Raw genomic sequence first — 21,121 nt, forward strand, 5'->3', positions numbered from 1 at the left:
GAGGCAGCAGTGCTAACCACTGTGCCACCCTAAAACTCTATCGGGTCACCCCTCAAACTCCTACAATGGAAAAAGGTCCCAGCCTATCCAGCCTCTCCTTATAACTCAAACCCTTCAGTCCTGGCAACATCCTGGTAAATCTTTTCTGAACCCTCTCCAATTTAATACACACAAAGGGTGGTAGCTGTTCGGAATGTTCTTCCTCACATGGCAATTGATGCAGGATCCGTGGCTAGTTTTCAATCTTAGATAGATAAATTTTTGTTCAGCAAAGATATTAAGGAATATGGGCCGAAGGGAAGTAGATGAGTTAGGCCACAGATCGGCCATGATCGCATTGAATGTCGGAACAGGCTCGAGGGACTGAATGGCCTACTCCTGTACCTATGTTCTATTGAGTAAAGTGAAGGATGGACCATCTTTATCCAAGATGAGCAAACTGAGATATGAAAGACAGTAACATTGAATCCAAAAACAGGTTGCTTTCATAAGAAATGCAATAATTACTTCCTGCGTGAATTGAGAGAGGTCATCAGGACAAAGGAACATTATCATAAAATGAGAACTGGCTATTCGGGAGAGCAATCACTTCATCTGGCCAAGGATGTAAGAAATAGGAAGTATTCCTTTAGGAGTAGTAAGAGATCCCAGTTCAATTAAAAAATCCAAGATCCACAGAATCCTAAGAGCAAGTTACTGCATTACGTCAACACCAAACACATCTTCCCCTCACTCCCCCCGTCTGCACTTCACGTGGATCATTCCCTCAGAACACCCTTGACCACCAATACCACACACCTCTCCACAGCACCTTCCCATGTAACTGCAGAAGGTGCAACAGCTGTTCCTTCACCTCCTCCCAGCTCACCATCCAAGGGCCTAAACAGTCTTTTAAGCTGAAGCAGCATTTCACAGGTACCTCCTCCAATCTGTGTATTGTATTCGTTGCACCCAATATGGCCTAGTCTATATTGGAAAAATCAAAAGCAGTCTGGGTGACCACTTTGCAGAACATCTCCAGTCCCTGCACAAGCATAATGCTGACCTTCCCGTAGCCAGTCACTTTAACACAGCGTCCTGCTCGCATCCCACCTGTCTGTCCTCGGCATGCTGCAGTGCTCCAGTGAATCGCAGTGCAAACTGGAGGAACAACATCTCATCCTCAGACTAGGCACTTTATAGCCTTCTGAATTTAATATTGAGCTCAACACCTTCAAATTGTCAATCAACTCCCATTCCTTCCCCTTCTATTAGTTTTGTTTGCTACATTCTCTGTCACTCCCGCTCCCCTCCTCCTCCCCCCACCCTCCCCCAATGGGACTGTCTGCTCTTTCCAGTCTGATAGTTAGACACACCATTGTTCTGCGATTCTCATATTCCGATCACTTAATCTGAACAATCAATATCCTTTCTCCCCAAGCACTCCAACACCACCGCCCCCACCATAGCATAAATGCTGCCCCCCCCCTCCACAATTCACTTCAGCTTTAATGAAGAGTCATCCAGACTTGAAGCGTTAGCTTGCTCTCTCTCCATGGATGCTGCCTGATCTGCTGTGATCACCAGCATTTTGTGTTTTCATCCACAGAATCCTGTTAGCCAGGGAACCTGTTAGTTAACGAATATGGTGCAAAGGCAAGTGGGATGGAGCTACAATGCAGTTCAGCCCTGAGTTAATTGCATGGTGGAATCGGCTGGAGGGGCTGACTGGCCTTCTCCTGCTCCTGTGCAACATAAACACACATAGAAGGCCACACATAGTATGCCAATAGTTCCCTATTTATTTTCACAGTGGCGTAATCTTTTTGTGTGGAAATTAACCAACTGAGGAAATGTATTTGAACATGTGACCAAGGAGCAATGTCAAAAACACAAATTATTGATGCAAAAACAGTGCCTTAAAATCAAATTAATATTTTTGAAACAAAAACAATATTTACACACTGACATTGGAAATTTCTGCTGAAAGTAACATAATATTCAAGCATATTAATTTAGAAACATTAACGACAGTAGTTCTCTCTATGTGCAGTATTTGCTTTTAATCACAAGTAAAGTACGTCCAGCACAAACAATTTGCATGACCTTTACTGAATTTTCTTAATAGAAGTCAAATTAAAGTTTCATAATTAAGGATAAAACAAATGTTGAATCTGTAGCCATTGCAAGACTTCATTAAATCCTATGACGATTAAGTTACTCATCTCAGTGCTGCCTCACCATGAAAATCTGTTATGCTGTTGTCTCCAAACATGATTGTATAGGACAATTTGAGAAAATGCATGTAACTCTGAATGCTCTGGTTTTCACTCTCTGATTGCTCAAGACTGAGCCTCAACTCCTGCAGGTGCGCTTCATGGCTCCTCTCAGCCTGAGGAAAAATATTCAACAGAATATATTCATTAAAAAGTTAAGAATGAGTGGCTTAATGTAAATTTCTGCACTTCCAACCAGTTTAAGAGATAGCATCTCAACAATTCCGCTCTTTTAAGCATTGAATTTTACAGTGCAGTAGAAGACCATTTGGCCAGTTAAGTCTTTGCTGACTCTTTGTAAGCGCTATCTAATTTAGTAGCGCATCCCTACTGTTTCCGCTACAATCCTGCATAATAGCTCTCGTCAAGTACATGATCAGCTGTCTTTTGGAATCCCACACCTATTGTTTTCCTGATCTTAAATAAATCTGAGGGAAAATCCTTTTCATTTTCTCTAGTTTTGGAGGGGGCAGAAGTGATTTTACAAGAATGATTCCTGAAATGAGGAACTTTTTTTAACTCACTCACATTGGATCTGGGAATCTGTAACCGGGTCAGTATTTATTGCCCGTCCTTAGTTGTCCTTGAGAAGGTGGTGGTGAGCTGCCTTCTTGAAGTCCAGAGTCCTAGTGCTGTAGGTACACCACCATGCTGTTAAGGAGAGAATTCCAGGATTTGGACCCAACGACACTGAAAGAACATTGATATGTTTCCAAGTCGGAATGATTAGTGACCTGGAGAGGAGTTTACTCTTGAATCTGCTGCCCTTGCCCTTCTCGATGAATGTGGTCATGGGTTTGGAAGGTGCTGTCTGAGTATCTTTGGTGAATTTCTGCAATGCATCTTAGAGATAGTACACACTGCTGCAACTGAACATCGGTGTTGGAGTGGCTAAATGGTTGTGGAAGTAATGTCAATCAAATGGGTAGCTTTGTCCTGGATGGTGTCAAGCTTCTTGAGTGATGTTAGAACTGGACTCACCCAGGATAATCGGGAGCATTTTGGGCCCTGTACCTAAGGGAGGATATGCTGGCTTTGGGGGGGCTTTCTGTTGAGATTGACATATGAGGAGTAGTTGAAGATTCTGGGTCTGTTTTTGAGGAAGTTTAGAAGGATAACGGGAGATCTCATTGAAATGTACAGAATATTGAGAGGACTGGATGTGGAAATGATGTTTCCACTGGTAGGAGAGATTGGACACAAGGATACAGCCTCAGATTGAAGGAATGACCTTTAAAACAGTTATGAGGAAGAATTTTTATCAACCAGAGAGAGGTGAATCATTGCCGCAGAAGGCTGTGGAGGCCAAAACTTTTGGGAGTCAGGAGAGAGGAGTTACTCACTGCAGTATTCCTAGTCTCTGGTCTGTCCTCGGAGCCAATGTATTGATATGGTGAGTCCAATGTGGTTTCTGGTCAATGGTAACCCCCAAGATTTTGATGTGGGGGATTCAGTGATGGTAATGTCAAAGAGCAGTGATTAGATTGTTTCTTATTGAAGATTGTAATTGCTTGTCACTTGTGTGGTGTGCATGTTGCTTAACATCTTTTAGCCCAAGCCTGATATTGTCCAGGTCATAGTTTGCTTCAGAGCTGCAAATGTTGCTTCAGTCAGACTGAAGAAGTTGGGACTGTTGTCCCTGGAGAGAAGCAGACCGAGAGGAAATTTGATGAGTGTGTTCAAAGTCATGAGTGGGGTGGATAGAGTAGATAGAGAGATGTTCCCACCCATGAAAGAAAAATGAACAAAAAGGCACAATTTTAAAGTGATGTGCAAATGAAGCAAGTGTAATTGTTTTTTATTCATTCACAGGATGACGGCATCTAGGCCAGCATTTATTGCCCATCCCTAATTGCCCACCATTTTGCTGTGCATCTGCAGTCACATGTAGGCTAGACCAGGAAAGGATGGCAGTTTCCTTCCCTAAAGGACATTGGTGAACCCGATGGGTTTTTCTGACAATCGACAATGGACAATGGAATCATGGTTATCATTAGACTCTTAATTCCAGATTTTGTTTGTTTTATTATTAAATTCAAATTACTCCATCTACTATGGCAGGTTTCAAACCTGGGTCCCCAGAAGATTACCTGGGTCTCCGGATTAACAGTCCACTGATAACATCACTAGGTTATCACCCTCCTATATATTTCCATATTTCTCATACAATTAGTAGTTAGGATTTGGAATGTACTGCCTGGAAATCAGGTAAAGGCAGGTCAATGGAGGCACTTAGAACTTAGAACATAGAACATTACAGCGCAGTACAGGCCCTTCGGCTCTCGATGTTGCGCCGACCTGTCATATCAATCTGAAGCCCATCTAACCTACACTATTCCATGTACGTCCATATGCTTGTCCAATGACGACTTAAATGTACTTAAAGTTGGCGAATCTACTACCGTTGCAGGCAAAGCATTCCATACCCTTACTACTCTCTGAGAAAAGAAACTACCTCTGACATCTGTCCTATATCTATCACCCCTCAATTTAAAGCTATGCCCGCTTGTGCTTGCCGTCACCATACTTGGAAAAAGGCTCTCCCTGTCCACCCTATCTAACCCTCTGATTATCTTATATGTCTCTATTAAGTCACCTCTCAACCTTCTTCTCTCTAACGAAAACAACCTCAAGTCCCTCAGCCTTTCCTCGTAAGATCTTAAGAGGGTATTGGATGATTATTTGCATAGAAAAAGTGTGCAGAGGTTTGGGGAAAAGGCAGGAGATTGGCACTAGGTAATAGACCCAGTACAGGCATGATGGGCTGAATAGCTTCCTTCTGCACCGTTACAATTCTGAGATTTTTTTGCCAACTCTTTTAAGTCCTCCTCAATATTTATTCCTTGTGGTCTAAATTGCTTTTTCTTTCTCAGGGCTGTGCTGTCTGGCAGTCTTGTAGCACAGTAGTAGTGTCCCTAAGTCTAGGCCAGATGCTCCATGTTTCAATCACATTGTCGGTCATGGAAGGTGTGTTCACAATGCAACTGAGGGGGTTGGCCTGTAGATCCATCCAGGTCGCCTGGTGGCGAGCAAGACAGCTACAGGCAATGGCAAACCACTGCAGTACATTGCCCACTAGCATTGATCAAGCCAATGGAAGTGCACAGTCTAACCCTTGGAAACATGAATGAGAGAAGCGATAGACTCCATAGTCTAACTGAATTATTTTCTGTGGATTTGGGTTTGTTTCTGTCTAACCCCAGTGTTTTATTTAACCCAATTTTATAGCACAAGACATAGAAATATTTCATTTATGCCTATTGCAATGCAAAATTTGAAAGCAGTAATTACAGAAAACTTGAAAATCATTTGTAATATTTTGTTGGTAGAAAATTCAATCATGAACACCAGGAAGATTAATTCAATGGTTTCAACGGTTTCAAAGTAATTGCAAACTCACTGGTTGTTGTACTGTAATTAATCTTTTCGGGTCCTTGGAAAATGGAATACAAAACATGGCAAAAATTCTTGGTGCAGTTAAAAAGAAATGCAGTCATCAGAAAATAATAATTCTTAAGCTTAAAGGAAATCTAAAATGATCATTTCAAATTACTTTGCAGATTGGTGTAAAGGTTAATTCACAGGTAATATTTGTTCAGTACCTGATTTATATTTGCTCCACAACCTTTGAATAAACTCTGTAACCTCTGTCACTCAACCTCTTTTTCTGTAAATATCAGATTTAACAGCAAGACTTGAGCAGGTTTCTCAGCCTCTGACTGAGCCTGGAATTACACCATGTTTTCACTTATTCATCGCTTGGTGTCACTGAATTCAATAGAGATTCACGCCCCCTTCCCATACCCACACAATTAGAGATTAATGTGTAAATTCTTAAGACTCATATAATGTATTTGGCAGAAAGGAAATGTGAAATGACCTTGAGATCACATGCCTCTTCCTTTGAAAAAACAGGCTTTTTTTTCCATGTTCTATCAGAGAACATCCAATTGGTAACTAACTTCTGATGTCACATCACTGCTTTTGTCTCTCTAAAGAGTTGAAACTTTATTGCTGGAACAGCACAGCAGGTCAGGCAGCATCCAGGGAACAGGAGATTCGACGTTTCGGGCACAGGCCCTTCTTCAGGAATCCTGAAGAAGGGCCTGTGCCCGAAACGTCGAATCTCCTGTTCCCTGGATGCTGCCTGACCTGCTGTGCTGTTCCAGCAATAAAGTTTCAACTTTGATCTCCAGCATCTGCAGACCTCACTTTCTCCTCTCTCTAAAGAGGTGCATTAAGCCAGCTCTCTTAGATATGGGAGCAAGTATTGTTGCTTGCAGTGGAACGATGTGGGATCTAGGATTGCACTGAATTGTCAATGAGAATAATGCATTGTATTCTCTGTTACAAGACTGTGCTTTTTTTTGTATCTGTCCCCCAAAACCATGAGGGGTGCAAAGCAGTCCATCTAAATTTGAGACCATGACTCAACAAGTTCCAACTCTCCAGCTTCTATTCACATGAGGAGACTTTACGCCAATGGGGGCTTGGTGAGTTGGATGAGACTTGGGGTCTATGGATCAGAGGCATTGACAACTCTGTTCTTCTTCAGCAGTTTCACTGCCAAGATCCAAGTTCTTAATGAGTCACACAGCAGTATATCAACACACTTACAAAAATAAAATACAAACACAACTGCTGTGTTGTCTGATACCTACATTATTACCGGCTCAATAATTTTCCACATCATCTCAATACATGATGTGGAAGTGCCAGTGTTGGACTGGGGTGAACAAAGTCAGAAGTCACACGCCACCAGGTTATAGTCCAACAGGTTTATTTGAAATCGCACAAGCTTTCAGGGTGCTGTTCCTTTGTTAGGTGAAGTCACATTCGAAACGCTCCAAAAGCTTATGATGTCAAATAAACCTGTTGGACTATAACTTTGTGTCATGTGACTTCTGACTTTACCCTCTCAATTCACTCATCAATGGAGAACACTGAGGTGTGATCTGGGTTGCATTTTGAGGTGAAGGAATTTACCAGAACCTGTCACACCTGCAGTCACAATGACAAATGCTTTGGGCCTCCAAGGAAGATTCTGTGGCCATTTGTGCTTGTTTCTGCATTGTCATGAAGAAATGATTATTTGTATTAGGAAGGGGAGAGGACTGTGGTTGGTCTGTTTGGTCTGCTACTTTTTACAAGACTTCACTGCCCCTCATCCCAGTCCAGATCTGAATAGCTTTCCCCCTCTACCACAACCTATAACTAATAGCTAAGCTCACATAAGATTTATAAAAGTGCAAAAGCTGAAACTGGAAAACACTGCACATATTGGAGTAATATTTCTTTGGCTCCTGGGGTCAAAATGTGTGCACTGATATGTTGCAGAGATATGTTGCTCAGCAGGGATTTATAGTGGAGCCCTGGAAACGTACAGCTCTTGATGAGGTCAATTTCTCAAGCTTTTGGGAAATTGCAGTATTCCCTTTACCTTTCTCCCAGTTTCATCCATCAATTTAGGAGAGAAAACCTATTTATAAAAGGTCAGCTACAGCGGGACAGCATCAGTTAAGAACAGGGAACAGATACATCTGAAGCCTTGATTTAATGTAAAGACCAATATCTTTTTATTTTTCTTGTATCTCGAAATGTGGACTGAAATGAGAAAAGAACAGTTTTAAAAACCAAAGATGGCTGAAGAGTTGTTACACGTTTGAAAGCAAGTAACTTGATATTCATTGTAAACATAACTTACACATTGCCTGTGAACTACTAACTGAAATTTGATTTGTAGATGAGCTTGAGACAAGGCGTTAAGCACAGATGGACAACAAGACGCCAATGCTCTATGCACTAGTGACCAATTATCGATGATACAGGCCTTCTGCCTGCCAACAGCCATGTGATTGGTTCTTGGATAACTGTGCAGCTTGGAGCTGTGAACAAGCTAGAAAGAAGCTTTCAGGCCACAACTAGCTTCGGAGCTCCCTCTCTGTTCTTTGCAGTAAGAAACTTTAAATCTTAAGAAAACATGTTTACCTTTCCTTCAGCAATTACTACAAGCTGCGATTTTTAATTAATATGTCAGAGACCATTTCCAAGTGAACTGGCCACCCTGTGTCACTTGCAAACCAGAGGAAACATCCAGAGAAGGATGACTGAGGATCAGCATTGTCACCATTATCTCATGAATCATCTCAACAGATCTTGTGAACATCAAACACGGAACTGCTTTCCAGACTTCCCTCCATGCATAACGGGAGTGTGTGTGTGTGTATCTCTGTGTGTCTGTGTATGTGTGTGTGTGTGTGCACGTATTTGTGTGCATATGAGAGAGAGAATAAGAGTGAATGGGGGTTTAGAAGCGGATTAGAATTTCTAATGACCCTGTGTCTCCAGCAAACAAGTGTCTGTATCTAGAGAAGGAAGATCAGGAAGCAGCATTCTGGTTAGCAAAAGGATTATCTCAGCACACCTTGGGGACAGTGACCACTGAAACCACCTTTCCAGTTTTTCCCCCTGCCTATAATACCCACTTCTTTTGTGCCTGTCTATGGGTGCATGTAGAAAGGAGCATATAAATGGTGTAGCATTTTTACTCAAAGAGCTATGTTGATCATTCATAATTGTTTATCTGTAGTTCAAATCTGTTTATTTGTAATCCTTGTGGAATACAAACTTAGTCCATGCTTTCTCTCAACCTGAGTCTGAAGGGAAGGTAAACTGGGGAATACTGTGTAGTTTTAAAATATTTAACTCTTATCATGACTCTGGGAATACCAGTACTTAATATCCAGCGCACTATTCCAGTGAGGGGGAGTAACTGACTGGGCAGATAGAAAATGAGGCAGAAGTGGGTACTGCGGATACTGGAGATTGGATTCAAGATTAGAGTGGTGCTGGAAAAGCACAGCAGGTCAGACAGCATCCGAGGAGCAGGAAAATTGACATTTTGGGCAAAAGTCCTTCAGGTAGCAATAGTATATGGAAGGAGCTGTAGGGCAGCATGGTGGCTCAGTGGTTAGCACTGCTGCCTCACAGCACCAGGATCGGGTTCAATTCCAGCCTTATGTGATTGTCTGTGGGGAGTTTTCACATTCTCCCAGTGTCTACGTGGCTTTCATCTGGGTGCTCTGGTTTCCTCCCACAGATGTGCAGGTTAGGTGAAATGGTCATGCTAAATTGCCCGTAGTGTTTAGGGGTGTGTAGGCTAGGGGCATTAGACAGAGGAAATGTAAAGTAATAGGGTAGGGGAATGGGTCTGAGTGGGTTACTCTTTGGATGATCGGTGTGGACTTGTTGGGTCAAATGGTCTGTTTCCACACTGTAGGGATTATATGACTGAGTAAGTAATGAACTCTAACCACAAAGAAAGGTATCTTAAAAGAAAGAGGGCTGGTGCCCCTACCTCCAAGTCAGATCAAGTCCCACTTCAAGGTGTCAGCCATAGAAATATGTCATAACCCATCAAAGGCTATTGATAGACATAAATAGCTTGGATCCAGATTGACAACCAATTCACTCCACTGTTCAAACATGTTCCCGAATTTGGCTGTGCTGGTGTGAAGGTGTGTCAGACAGAGGTCATATACCTCCCTTGAGTGGAAGAGAAATCAATATAGTGGAAGGTAATTAGGGAGAAATTAAATATTGTGTAAAGGAGACTAGAAGTTGAGATTTTTTGGACTTGCACTCATCAAAACTAAGACATGAGAAATATATTTGAAAAAAAACTATTTTATACTGCATGAGATATGATTGATTGGGCCATCATTGGGCCATCATTGGAGATGCAGCAAGAACAGTCAATCTAATTCTCAGACCAGGCAGGTAAATTCTGATTGGTCAGGGTGTTGTCATGTGAATGCAGCAGAGCAGAGCAAAAGTGGAGGGACAGATAGACATTTTAACAGTGCAGAAGATTGGCTCAACGATACTTTGAAAGAAATATAAGTTCAAACTTTCTTCCATTGATGGATTGAACTGGGGGGAAGGGCAAATACTAAAGGGATAGAGCCTTCTCTGCAACAGTTTAAAAACTCACTTCCCTTAACCAGGAGCTACAATTCATGCATTAGGAACAACAAAAAGCAGAGTTTTTGTGGGTTGTGTGACTTTCAAATTACCCTCAACAACAACTTAACAGGTACTCAAGCTCCAGTGAAGGTTCACCTCATTTGAACTTTAAAATTCCTTCAGTGGATACAACTGTAATTGTTTTCCTTTTGGCAAACTCTTACATTCATTCAATTCCATACTCTTTAATTCATGTTTCTTATGTGAAATCCTGAAACAAACTGTAAGACCCACTCAGAGTCGAGAGTGTGTTGCTGGAAAAGCTCAGCAGGTCAGGCATTATCTGAGGAGCAGGAAAATTGAAGTTTCGGGCATAAGACCTTCATTCCTGATGAAGGGCTTGTTCTGAAACATCAATTCTCCTGCTCCTCGGATGCTGCCTGACCTGCTGTGCTTTTCCAGCAACACACTCTCGAGTCCGATCTCCAGCAACTGCAGTCTTCACTCTCTCCCTGTAAAACCTACTCAACATGGATTCCTTAAACCCCTCGCCCACAGATTTCTACTTCTAGAGCTTTTTTCTCACTGGCTTTAATTCTGCTCTGACTATTCAGAAGACTGTATTGTTGCTCTTTCAAGCCTTGCTCTAAATAACCTGCTTCCCTCAGAAAGAATCCTGCACACTCACTGAATGTCTGGATTGTTCTCTCTCTCTAAAATGAAACTTGTTTTTGTCTCTGTCTTCTCGTGACACAGGAGACCTCATTTCTCGGCAACAGTCCAACTTATGCTCCCTCTCTTCTACCCTTGTGTTCTAAAGAAATGATCAAAACACCATGAGAGTTATTTCTAAAAGCTACATTTAAATGCAAGTAAACAAATACTCAGACAACTTCATATCACCTCCAGAACCCAAAAATGAAACTAAAACCATATCCTTCCCTTCTTAACACAGATAATATAGAAACACATATCAACTTAAAGCTCGACATGGTTCTGTCCACATTAGAACCCAAGTTTTCAAATAATAACAAGACCACAAACTTCCATCACACAGTGTTTTCTCAGTTTTAATCAACAGACTGGATTTTATGGTTTACACCATCAGATGTATCTTCAGCTCTGGGTGGACAGGAACATAAAATGTCAGGCTGCTCCACTGACCTCCTGCCCATTGTTAACCAAGCCCCCATAATATTTTGGGACTGGTGAAGGTATTCACTAGCCCGCACACCCTTCAACACACTCTAAGTCTGAAGATGCCAATTATTGTGCAATGAAAGGTCTCAGCCAGAAAATGCTGAGCAGTGGCCGACAGACAAGGGGGTGTAGTTTGTTATTTTTAAAAACACCTTCTTTGAGAAGATGGGAAAGGAATGGAGAGGGTGGGAGAAGACATCATTTGTGCACTTCCCTGTGAGCACCGGGGGCACCCCTGACCTGAGATGTTATCCCTCTGCCCCACTGTTCCTCCCCAGCTGGCTTCCAAAAACATGTGTCACCCGGGCTCCAATTTTGTTTCTTCCAGAACTCACCCTCATCTGAAACACTGGATTTACTCTCCCTGGTGGACATGCACTCTTCACCCGTGGGACATCTTGCAGTTCCAGCGCTGTCCACTATTCAATTTTGGCACTGCTGGGACCAGTGAAGATGCTGACCAATCAAAGGTTTTTGCAACTCTCAAGGTTACGACTTCATCCTGCGAATGGGTGTCAGTATGACCCTCAGCTTGTTCAGACTGCCCACTACAATGTGTTATTGGTTCGAGACTGACATTTACTCACTGGTCCCTTGTAAATCTAGCCCAATATTCGTCCAGATTGCTAATTCAATGTCTGTCCATCAACATTTGTTTCACAAGGCGTGCCGGACTGATGTTGTACTATGCTAAAGGATGTGGATTCAAATCCTACTCCGAAGACTTCAGCTCAAAGATCCCAGTTGATACTCAGTACAGTACTGAATGAGTACAGCACTGTTGGAGATGCCATCAAACTATGGGCTCATCAGCTCTTACAGGTGGAAGTTAAAATATTCTGTGGTGTTATTTCAATAAAGAATGATGAAATTATCTCCAATAATGATCCCTCAGCCAATATTACTGGAACATATTACTCGAATATCATCACACTGCAGTTGAGAGTTTCACAAATTGGGCAAGAAGTTTCCTATATTACAACAGTGATCATTTTTCAAAAGTACTTCACACTTTTGAAAGCACTTTGGAACATCCCGAGGTTGTAAAAGGCATTGCATAAATAAAACCTTTCTTTATTTCCTTCTACTTTTGCATTCAATGATGGAGAATGCTCGTGACATATACGGTCAGATTAGATTACTTACAGTGTGGAAACAGGCCCTTTGGCCCAACAAGTCCACATCGACCCTCCGAACAGCAACCCACCCACCCCTACACCTAATACTACGGGCAATTTAGCCTGGCCAATTCACCTAACCTGCACATTTTTGGACTGTGGGAGGAAGCCGGAGCAAACCCACACAGACACGGGGAGAATGTGCAAACTCCACACAGACAGTTGCCCGAGGTGGGAATTGAACCCGGGTCTCTGGCGCTGCGAGGCATCAGTGCTAACTGCTGTGCCACTGTGCCGCCCAACTTGAAGTTGTTAGCAAGCTTAGACAGTGAGTAATTGAACAAAGGACAGAAAATCAAAGGAGAAGAAAAACAAGGTAGGTCTGATTTCTAATTGTATGCAGATTTCAGCTGTACTGTACTCTCTCACTTGTGGTACAGATTTTGTGTAACCTGGTCCCCCTTCTCAATTCTGCACAATTCCACCTTCGGTCACTTTTACTTTCAACTTATTTTTCATAAAATTCATAGAATCCCTACAGTGTGGAAACAGGCCCCTTGTCCCAACCAGTCCACACCAACCCTCCAAACAGTAACCCATCCAGACTCATTCCCCTATGTTTACCCCTGACTAACACACCTAACCTACACATCCCTAAACACTATGGGCAATTTAGCATGGCCAATTTACCTAACCAGCACAGGTTTGGACTGTGGGAGGAAACCCACCCAGACAAGGGGAGAATCTGCAAACTCCACACAGACAGTTGCCTGAGGCTGGAATCGAATCCAGGTCCCTGGCGCTGTGAGACAGCAGTGCTAACCACTGAGACACCATGCCGCCCCTCAGTTGACTCTTCAGAAAAACCCATTCTGTCCCCCTCCCACAGAGACTAGAAAACTCACATTATTCTTGTTCCATTGAAGCTGTTGCAGTTCTTTAGTCTTTCTGTTTAATTCCAATTCAAGGCTATGTAGTTTGCTCTGAAGGGCATGCTCTTGAGCTTCAGTCTGATCCTTCACCTCTCTGACCTGTGAATGCAAAACAAACGGGTCAAAACGATGACAACCCACAATGGGATAAACACATCTATCAAGATATACAAGTCTTTGGAATAACAATCTTGCGAATAAAGAAATTACCACAGGGTACAAGTGTCACTATTATCCAAATATGAATTATTTGCCTGGTTAATTATCCACCTTCAATGAAACATCGCCTCATTGTACAGCTCATGAATGTCAATCACAACTCACCTGTCAGAAATATACCTTACCTGAATAAAATTAGGCCACAATTCTGTTAGTAACTTTAAATCGATGAACTCTCATCACAAATCCTTGGAGAAAACCAACGTTTTCTACTTATTTGATGAAAACTCTCTGTAGTTTAGTAAACGTCTTGTGAAAACATCTTCTCAGCTTTCACTGAAAATATTTCCACACCGTTAATTTCTTCATTAGACAATTTACAATATATGCTCTTTATTGCTTCAGAGTCCTTGGTACAAATGGGGCACCTAAACTGCAAACAGTATTCTGTCAGTAACTTAATCACATGTTAAATTGTTTTATTTTATTGTGAGTGTTGCTAGCGTTGCCAGCCAGTATTTCCTGTTTGCCCTTGACAAGGTGGTGGTGAGGTAAAAACAATGACTGCAGATGCTGGAAACCAGATTCTGGATCAGTGGTGCTGGAAGAGCACAGCAATGATTTTGCCTGTCTTCGGATGCTGCCTGAATTGCTGTGCTCTTCCAGCACCACTGGTCCAGAAGGTGGTGGTGAGCTGCCTTCTTGACTCACTACAGTCCATGTGCTGTAGTTGGAAATTCCAGGATTTTGACCTTTTGATACTGAAGGAACAGAGATATATTTCCAAGTCAGGATGGTGAGTTTCATTTTTATGGAGAAGTTAATCATTAACTTCCTTATTCTTGTGCTGTACCTACTTATAAATCCAAACCTCCATTGGTTTTTACTACATATGTATTTTCATAGAATTTAAGTGACCCCTCGGGACTTCAGCTCTTCAACTCCCAAGGATGATGTTGTTTGCAAACGTGTATCAAATCCCACGACAGAGATCTCTACAAAATGTTTAGACCGACCCCAATGAAATGCCTCAGCTTTTTGACAGTAAACCATGGCTGTCTGTCCACTCAACTGGTCATGTGACACTATCGCTAAGGACAACAATCGATATCTCTCCTGCCCACATTTACACTTACACTCTGGCTAACACCTTCACCAAAAGCAGAAATTGCTGGAGTAACTCAGCAGAACTTTTCTGATGAAGAGTCACTGGCTCAGTGCTGCCTCACAGCACCAGGGATTCGGGTTTGATCCCAGCCTCGGACAACTGTCTGTGTGGAGTTTGCACATTCTCCCCGTGTCTGCGTGGGTTTACTCCAGGTGCTCCGGTTTCCTCCCACAATACAAAGACGTGCAGGTCAGGTGAATTGGCCATGCTACATTGCCCATAGTGTTTGGGGCTGTGTGGGTTAAGTGCATTAGTTAGGGGAAATGTAAAGTAAATAGGGTAGGGCAATGGGACTGGGTGGGATACTCTTCAGAGGGTCGATTTGGTGTGGTTGGGCCGAATGGCCTGTTTCCACACTGTAGGGATTCTATGACTTGAAATGTTAACTGTGTTTTACCTCCACAGATGCTGCCAGACCTGCTGAGTTTCTCCAGCAATTTCTGCTTTTGTTTCGGAGCTCCAGCAACTGCAGTTCTTTGTTTTGCCTTCAACAACAACACTGTTGTGAGCTGAGCTGGTCAACGTGCCACTGAACGTAACACAAAACTGGAGATTGAGCCTTACAAGGAGTCGAGGGAAGAGATGATTAAAAACTTGATTTAGAAATAAAGGTTAAGTTTTAAAGATGCACATCGAAGGAGGAGGAGAGAGGAGGAGAGAGAGAGGTAGCTTGTAAGATTTAAAGAAGGGAATGCCAAAGACTAGAGCCTTGGGCATCTGAAGGCTCAGCCACCAATCATGCTGAGATGAAACGGGTGGTTCAATGGTTACCACTGCTACCTCACAGCGCCTCAGGTGGACTGTCTGTGTGGAGTCTGCACATTCTCCCTGTGTCTGTGTGGGTTTCCTCCAGGTGCTCTGGTTTCCTCCCACAGCCCAAAGATGATGGGTTGGACCGAAGGGTCTGTTTTCATGCTGTACATCTCTACGCAGGTTAGGTGGATTGGCCGTGCTAAATTGTGACGTAATGTTCAGGGATGTGCAGGCTAGGTGGATTAGCCATGGCAAATGTGGGGTTGCAGGGATGGGAGGGCGGGGGGATTGGGATGGGGTTTGGATGGGATGCTCTTCGGATAGTCAGTGTAAACCCGAAGGGCTGAATAGCCTCTATCTGGAGGGATTCCATGATTCTGTGAAAATCCAGGTTACACCCAGGGGCCAGAATGGGAGAAGCACAGATTAATAGACAGAATTACAACAGAAAATGACTTGTAGTTCACCCATCTGAATCATAATGCCATTGTCTGAATGCAATAAGAAAATAATGGAAAAAGACAATTACTTTTTTTTCTAAAGAGTCCTGTATGACTAAAATGTGATTTTCTTGAAAATATTCAATTCCAGTCATCACTGTAAAACAGGAGGTAAAATCTACTCAGTATTTTACTGCGCTTTATTGCTAACCAAATAGGAGTCTTCCGTTTATCCCACTGTTCCCATCAAACAGAGCACCTTCACAATAGCTTTTGTACAGAATATGAAGGCATGTTGAATACACAATTTTGCTTTGTTATGAGGAGCTGACAACCCTCAAATCTGTTCCTCCACACTGAAAGGTCTCTCCGAGCACTTCCTTCACACAGACTTGAAGCCTCAATCCTAAACATGTCCTTGAAAAGATTCGGCTTGTTCAAAGAATAAAGAAATAATGTGGATTAAAAGGGTACTTTCCACTAGCGCAGAAATCGCAGACTTCACATTCAGTGGAGTGCTTTTTGAAACGTAGTCACTGTTGTAGCTGCCAATTTCTGCACACAAGCTCCCACAAACAACAATCTGATCAGATCATCTATTCTGCTGATTCCGAATGTGGGATATAGGTCACATCACCAGTCATAAACTGCCTGCTCTCTTTGCAATCGTGCCATCAGAATTTTTCCAAACATCTGATCAGCAGCTGACAATCATCCCTGTCGAAACGCAGTATTTCTGACAGTGCAAGCCTCCCTCATCATGTGATTAAACCAGCAGTTCGAGTTTTGCACTTGATTGGAGTGGGATTTGAATCTGAAACCTGGCTCTTATTAAAGAAGTTTTCATTATTTGTTCAGAGGATATGGACATCGCTACAGGCTGGGGCCAGCTTTTATTGCCCTTCTCTAATTGCCTCAGCTGCTCGTTTTTTTGAGGTATTTTAGGTGTTGGAGGTGATTTCCTTGAATTCCAGGAGCAGCAATTATTGTTTTATGTGCTGTTACATTGTTTTGGAAGTTTGGGGGGAAAAAGATCATAACAATGGCACTTTAAAAAGGAGGAAGACAGACTAAGGCAGTACATGGTCAGAGAAAGAAACCTATGACTCAGTGGTAGTGAGCTGCCTTCTTGAACTGCTGTAGTCTGTGTAAGTAGAGTTGCAATGCTGCTTTTGTTTGGCTGGTGAGTAGCCTGGGAGGGAGTTGCAGATGGTGATGTTCCAGGTATCTACTGTCTGGGTCCTTCTGGATGGCTGTGGTTGTGGCTTCAAAAGACAAGGGTGCTAGCAAAGATTAAATAACAACATACAGCACCAGACTTTGTCTACTGTAACTGGTATATATTTGTTCTGCATGGGAAAACCACAAACTGGTGGAATAATAATTTTGCAAGGCAGTAAGGAGTTCATACCTTTTCAGTCACATCATGTAGAGCAGTTTCCAACTGTCGACTCAATGCTGCAGATTCCCTTGTTCTTTCTTCCAGCTGAGATTTGCTAAGCAGAAGAGCTTCTTCTTGTTTTGCCATTGTCTCTGTTAGCTCTTGATTTTGAAAATTAACCTCCTTCAGTCTCCTTCAATTAACAATGATCAAAATTGGTAAGTAAAACCATGCAGAAAAGACAGTCTCTTCTCCCAGAAAAGCCTTTTAAAGGCAGCTGGAGAAGACACAAACATGATCCCTTGGAAAGTTCATAATAAGCTAATACTCAGTTCTCTCGGGGAGACATGTGATATTTTAGGTTAGATTAGATTCCCTACAGTGTGGAAACAGGACCTTAGGCCCAACAAGTCCACACCGACCCTCCGAACACTAACCCACCCAGATCCATTTCCCTCTGACTAACGCACCTAACACTCCGGGCAATTTAGCATGGCCAATCCACCTGACCTGCACATCTTTGGACTGTGGGAGGAGACCAGAGGAAACCCACGCAGACACAGGGAGAATGTACAAACTCCACACAGACAGTTGCCCAACGTGGGAATTGAACCTGGGTCCCTTGTGCTGTGAGGCATCAGTGCTAACCACTGAGCCACCATGCCACCCCAGCACATTGCAATCGAGCCAGGAAGGACTCGATATGGGGAGGAGGTTGGAAAGTGTAGAAGAAGTCAAAGATCATATTGAATGGTGGTCTACTGTAGATCACGTTCCTGAAAGATTTACTTAAAAACGTTATAAAGCAAAACAATGCTGGAGAAACTCAGCAGGTTTGGTAGCACCTGTGAAAAAAGAAACAGAGTTAAGCTTCAAGGCCAATATGAAGAGTCAAACTGGACTCAAAATGTTAACTCTGTTTTCTCTCAAACCATCTGAGTTTCTCCAGCATTCTTTGTGATTGTTTCATTCTGAGTGGGTTAGCTGGTTGCCTTTTCTCATTTTGTACCAGGTACATGTTTAGACCAGAGTGAGCCAGAGAGACACAGAGAATAGGAGGAGACCATTTGGCCCTTCGAGCCTGCTCTGCCACTCAATATGATTGTAGCTGATCATAAAACTTAGCACCTATTCCCACTTTCTCCCTATGCCCTTTGACACCTTTAGCCCTAAGAACTATATCTATACGTTCTAGAAAGCCTTCAATATTTTGGCCTTGACCACAATCTGTGGCAGAGAATTCCATTGATCACAACTCTTGGGTTCAGTACACATTGTGTTGATGATAGTGCAGAGGAAAGGTCACTGAACTCAAAATGTTAACCCTGCTTTCTTGCCAGAGACCTGCTGAGTTTCTCGAGCAATTTCTGTCTTTGTTACTCATTGTGTTGAACCGCACAGCAACTGTAAGGATCCCAAATTTTGTCATAATGTTCCAAGTGTTAATCTAGTCCTCAACAAACATTGGGCTGTGAACAAAATTGATAACAATTAATTGCAAAACCTCACTCAAGTAGAAATGACCCAGTGCGATGGACTGCAGTTCTACCAAATGCAATCTGATTGCAAAGTGTTGGCAAATTTAATTTATAAAAGATTTCGTGAAGCATCATTTCCCCATGAAAACCTCAAAGTTTTAGAGGGATTTGACAGGACATTTCTCTCACTATAGGTAGGATAGGTGGATGAATGGGTGAACTGTAAAATCAAGAACATCTGAAGGTTCAGTGCCCAAGTTGATCTCACCCTCCAAGGATAGTATACAAACAATGCCTTTGGTAATTTGGGGTCTGGTTTAGATGGGTACAAGTGAGCAACTGGTTCCATCTGAATTGCTATTGGGATTGTTGGGGAGGAATCCTGGATTGCATCTGTGGAAACAACTATTCCTTAGCGCCCCCTCCAAACTTCATGTTACTGAGCTTGGAAGCAGAGGTCCAGGAAAGCAAGACTCCCTCATGCCAGACCCCTGCTAGGGAACTGTCCCATGGGCAAGGCCTTGAAATGGATTGGCCAATTTACATTTTGCCAATGGCAGGGCAGCTCCCTCCATGTAACAGAGGCCACCTAGTTAAAGGAAGGTGACCTCCTGAGGACCTGATGACACATCCAAGCCCAAAGGAATCAATGTTTTCAGGAGATAAAAGTGAAGGGCAGGAACAGGAGGGAAAAAAAAATTAAGGGCCTGAAAGGAAAGCAATGCATTTTGCGTTATCTCATCACCATCAGTTAAATCTAGATGGAGAAATACAAATGAATTAATGCATATTTTATTTAAGCATCAGAAAAAGGCAAGAAGATGTAATAAAGGTGTTTAAATTCCATCCCAACGGTCTTTATGTAATTTGACAATGTAATAATTAAGGTAACTGCTTCAGAATTATGGGTCAGTATTTGCCAATGAATATTCTGTGATATAATCAGTTTCTAAGTGATGGAACCTAATGGAGTGCCCAGCCTATCTTTATCCACTTCTTTTTAGCTGATTTAAATGGAAAATTAAAGAGGTGCTGACGACAGCTATTTTAATCAAACCTCCCAGTAGCAGGTGAACGAGAGACAGAGTGAACTGTGAAGAAAAGAATATTAGGAGCACTGCAAGGATTCATTTGCCTGGCAGCTTGAAATTAATAGCTGCACTTCAGGTGCTATTCAGAATCATCCATATATTGTCTCATGCCACTTGGCTGGAATTATCACAGTCATACCCAAGAGAGAGCTGTGTGCATGCCTGGATACTGAGATGAGGGGCGGTCTCTATCATTATATTTAAAATAGACATGTTTAGATGGTAGGGGAGGGTGTCAGTCCTCACATTTTCACTGGAATTCAGTGTTTTCCATTCAGAGTCCAAGATTTAATGGTGTCCCCATGCACTTTGCAAGCCAGATTACACAGTGCAGTGGATTTACAGCACATGGGGAAATTCAGAGAGTGCGGATACATCTTCCCCACTGCTCAGCAGGGAAGTTAATAAAATCAAATAACTTTACAGCACAGGTGTAAGCCAGTAAGCCTAGATCTCTTGTAAAGATGCTGCTCCTTTAACAAGGTTGTGATGTCCTTATTTTTCTTTTCAGAGGGGTCATAAACTCAGTGGTTCCAGGGTGTCAGGTTTGGATGGGTTTTAGGGTCAATTTGCTTATAACTAATAGATACTGCCTCAGGGAAAAGGCTTTTAAATTAAAAAAAACTTGTACAATGAAAGGGGAGTGGCCAGTTCTCCCAGCTCAGCTTTTCTCTGGATTCGTCTGATTTTAGCAGGCAGACAGTTTTGGAGGCTGCAGATCAAAGATACAGCTACATGGAAGAAGGTATTCCATGCTGAACCTCTCTCTCTCTCTCATGTAGGACTCTGTGTTTAATTATATCCTTTTTTGCCAAGGGGTGTTTATGGGGATTGTTGCAGGAATTTGAATCAACATCATTAAATTAGGATAATCTGTTGGGTGTTTGCCTAGTTTACTTTATTCTGCATTCTGTTCTCTTTCATTTGGTACTCTGTAAATAAATTCTGTTTTGTGGAAAAGGGAGTGGTTTGACCTGCTGCATCCCTCTTGGAATATTCACTTTACACTTGCTCAAAACAACTAGCAAAGTTAGGGTCTGGACTACCTTCTTGAAATGTTTTGGGGGGGGGGGGAGGGTCTGGCCTGGTACATAACACCCTGAAAGAATGGTTATACTAATTACCTCTTCCCACCTCCCAGTTTTCATCAGTCCATCTCCCTTTTAACAAGGTTCATTGAG

At 42.5% G+C, this 21,121-nt stretch overlaps 1 protein-coding gene across 6 annotated transcripts in view; it reads right to left on the reverse strand.

The window, feature by feature from the left end:
* Nucleotides 1-1,764: 1,764 nt before the first annotated feature.
* LOC122554704 (outer dense fiber protein 2-like) overlaps nt 1,765-21,121 on the reverse strand; it is a 93,443-nt gene continuing 74,086 nt past the window's right edge. For all 6 annotated transcript variants that reach the window (XM_087990417.1, XM_087990421.1, XM_087990416.1 and 3 more), the window contains 3 exons: nt 17,402-17,564; nt 13,444-13,569; nt 1,765-2,371 (listed from right to left, as the gene is read on the reverse strand). In XM_087990417.1, the coding sequence (XP_087846543.1) occupies nt 2,201-2,371; nt 13,444-13,569; nt 17,402-17,564 (460 nt within the window). In that variant the 3' untranslated portion in view covers nt 1,765-2,200. The remainder of the gene's footprint in view (nt 2,372-13,443; nt 13,570-17,401; nt 17,565-21,121) is intronic.

This window comes from Chiloscyllium plagiosum, unplaced genomic scaffold (genome assembly GCF_037043375.1).
Source record: "Chiloscyllium plagiosum isolate Xiang-an unplaced genomic scaffold, Cpla_swu_hap1 HiC_scaffold_9, whole genome shotgun sequence".
Classification (NCBI taxonomy): Eukaryota; Metazoa; Chordata; class Chondrichthyes; order Orectolobiformes; family Hemiscylliidae; genus Chiloscyllium; species Chiloscyllium plagiosum.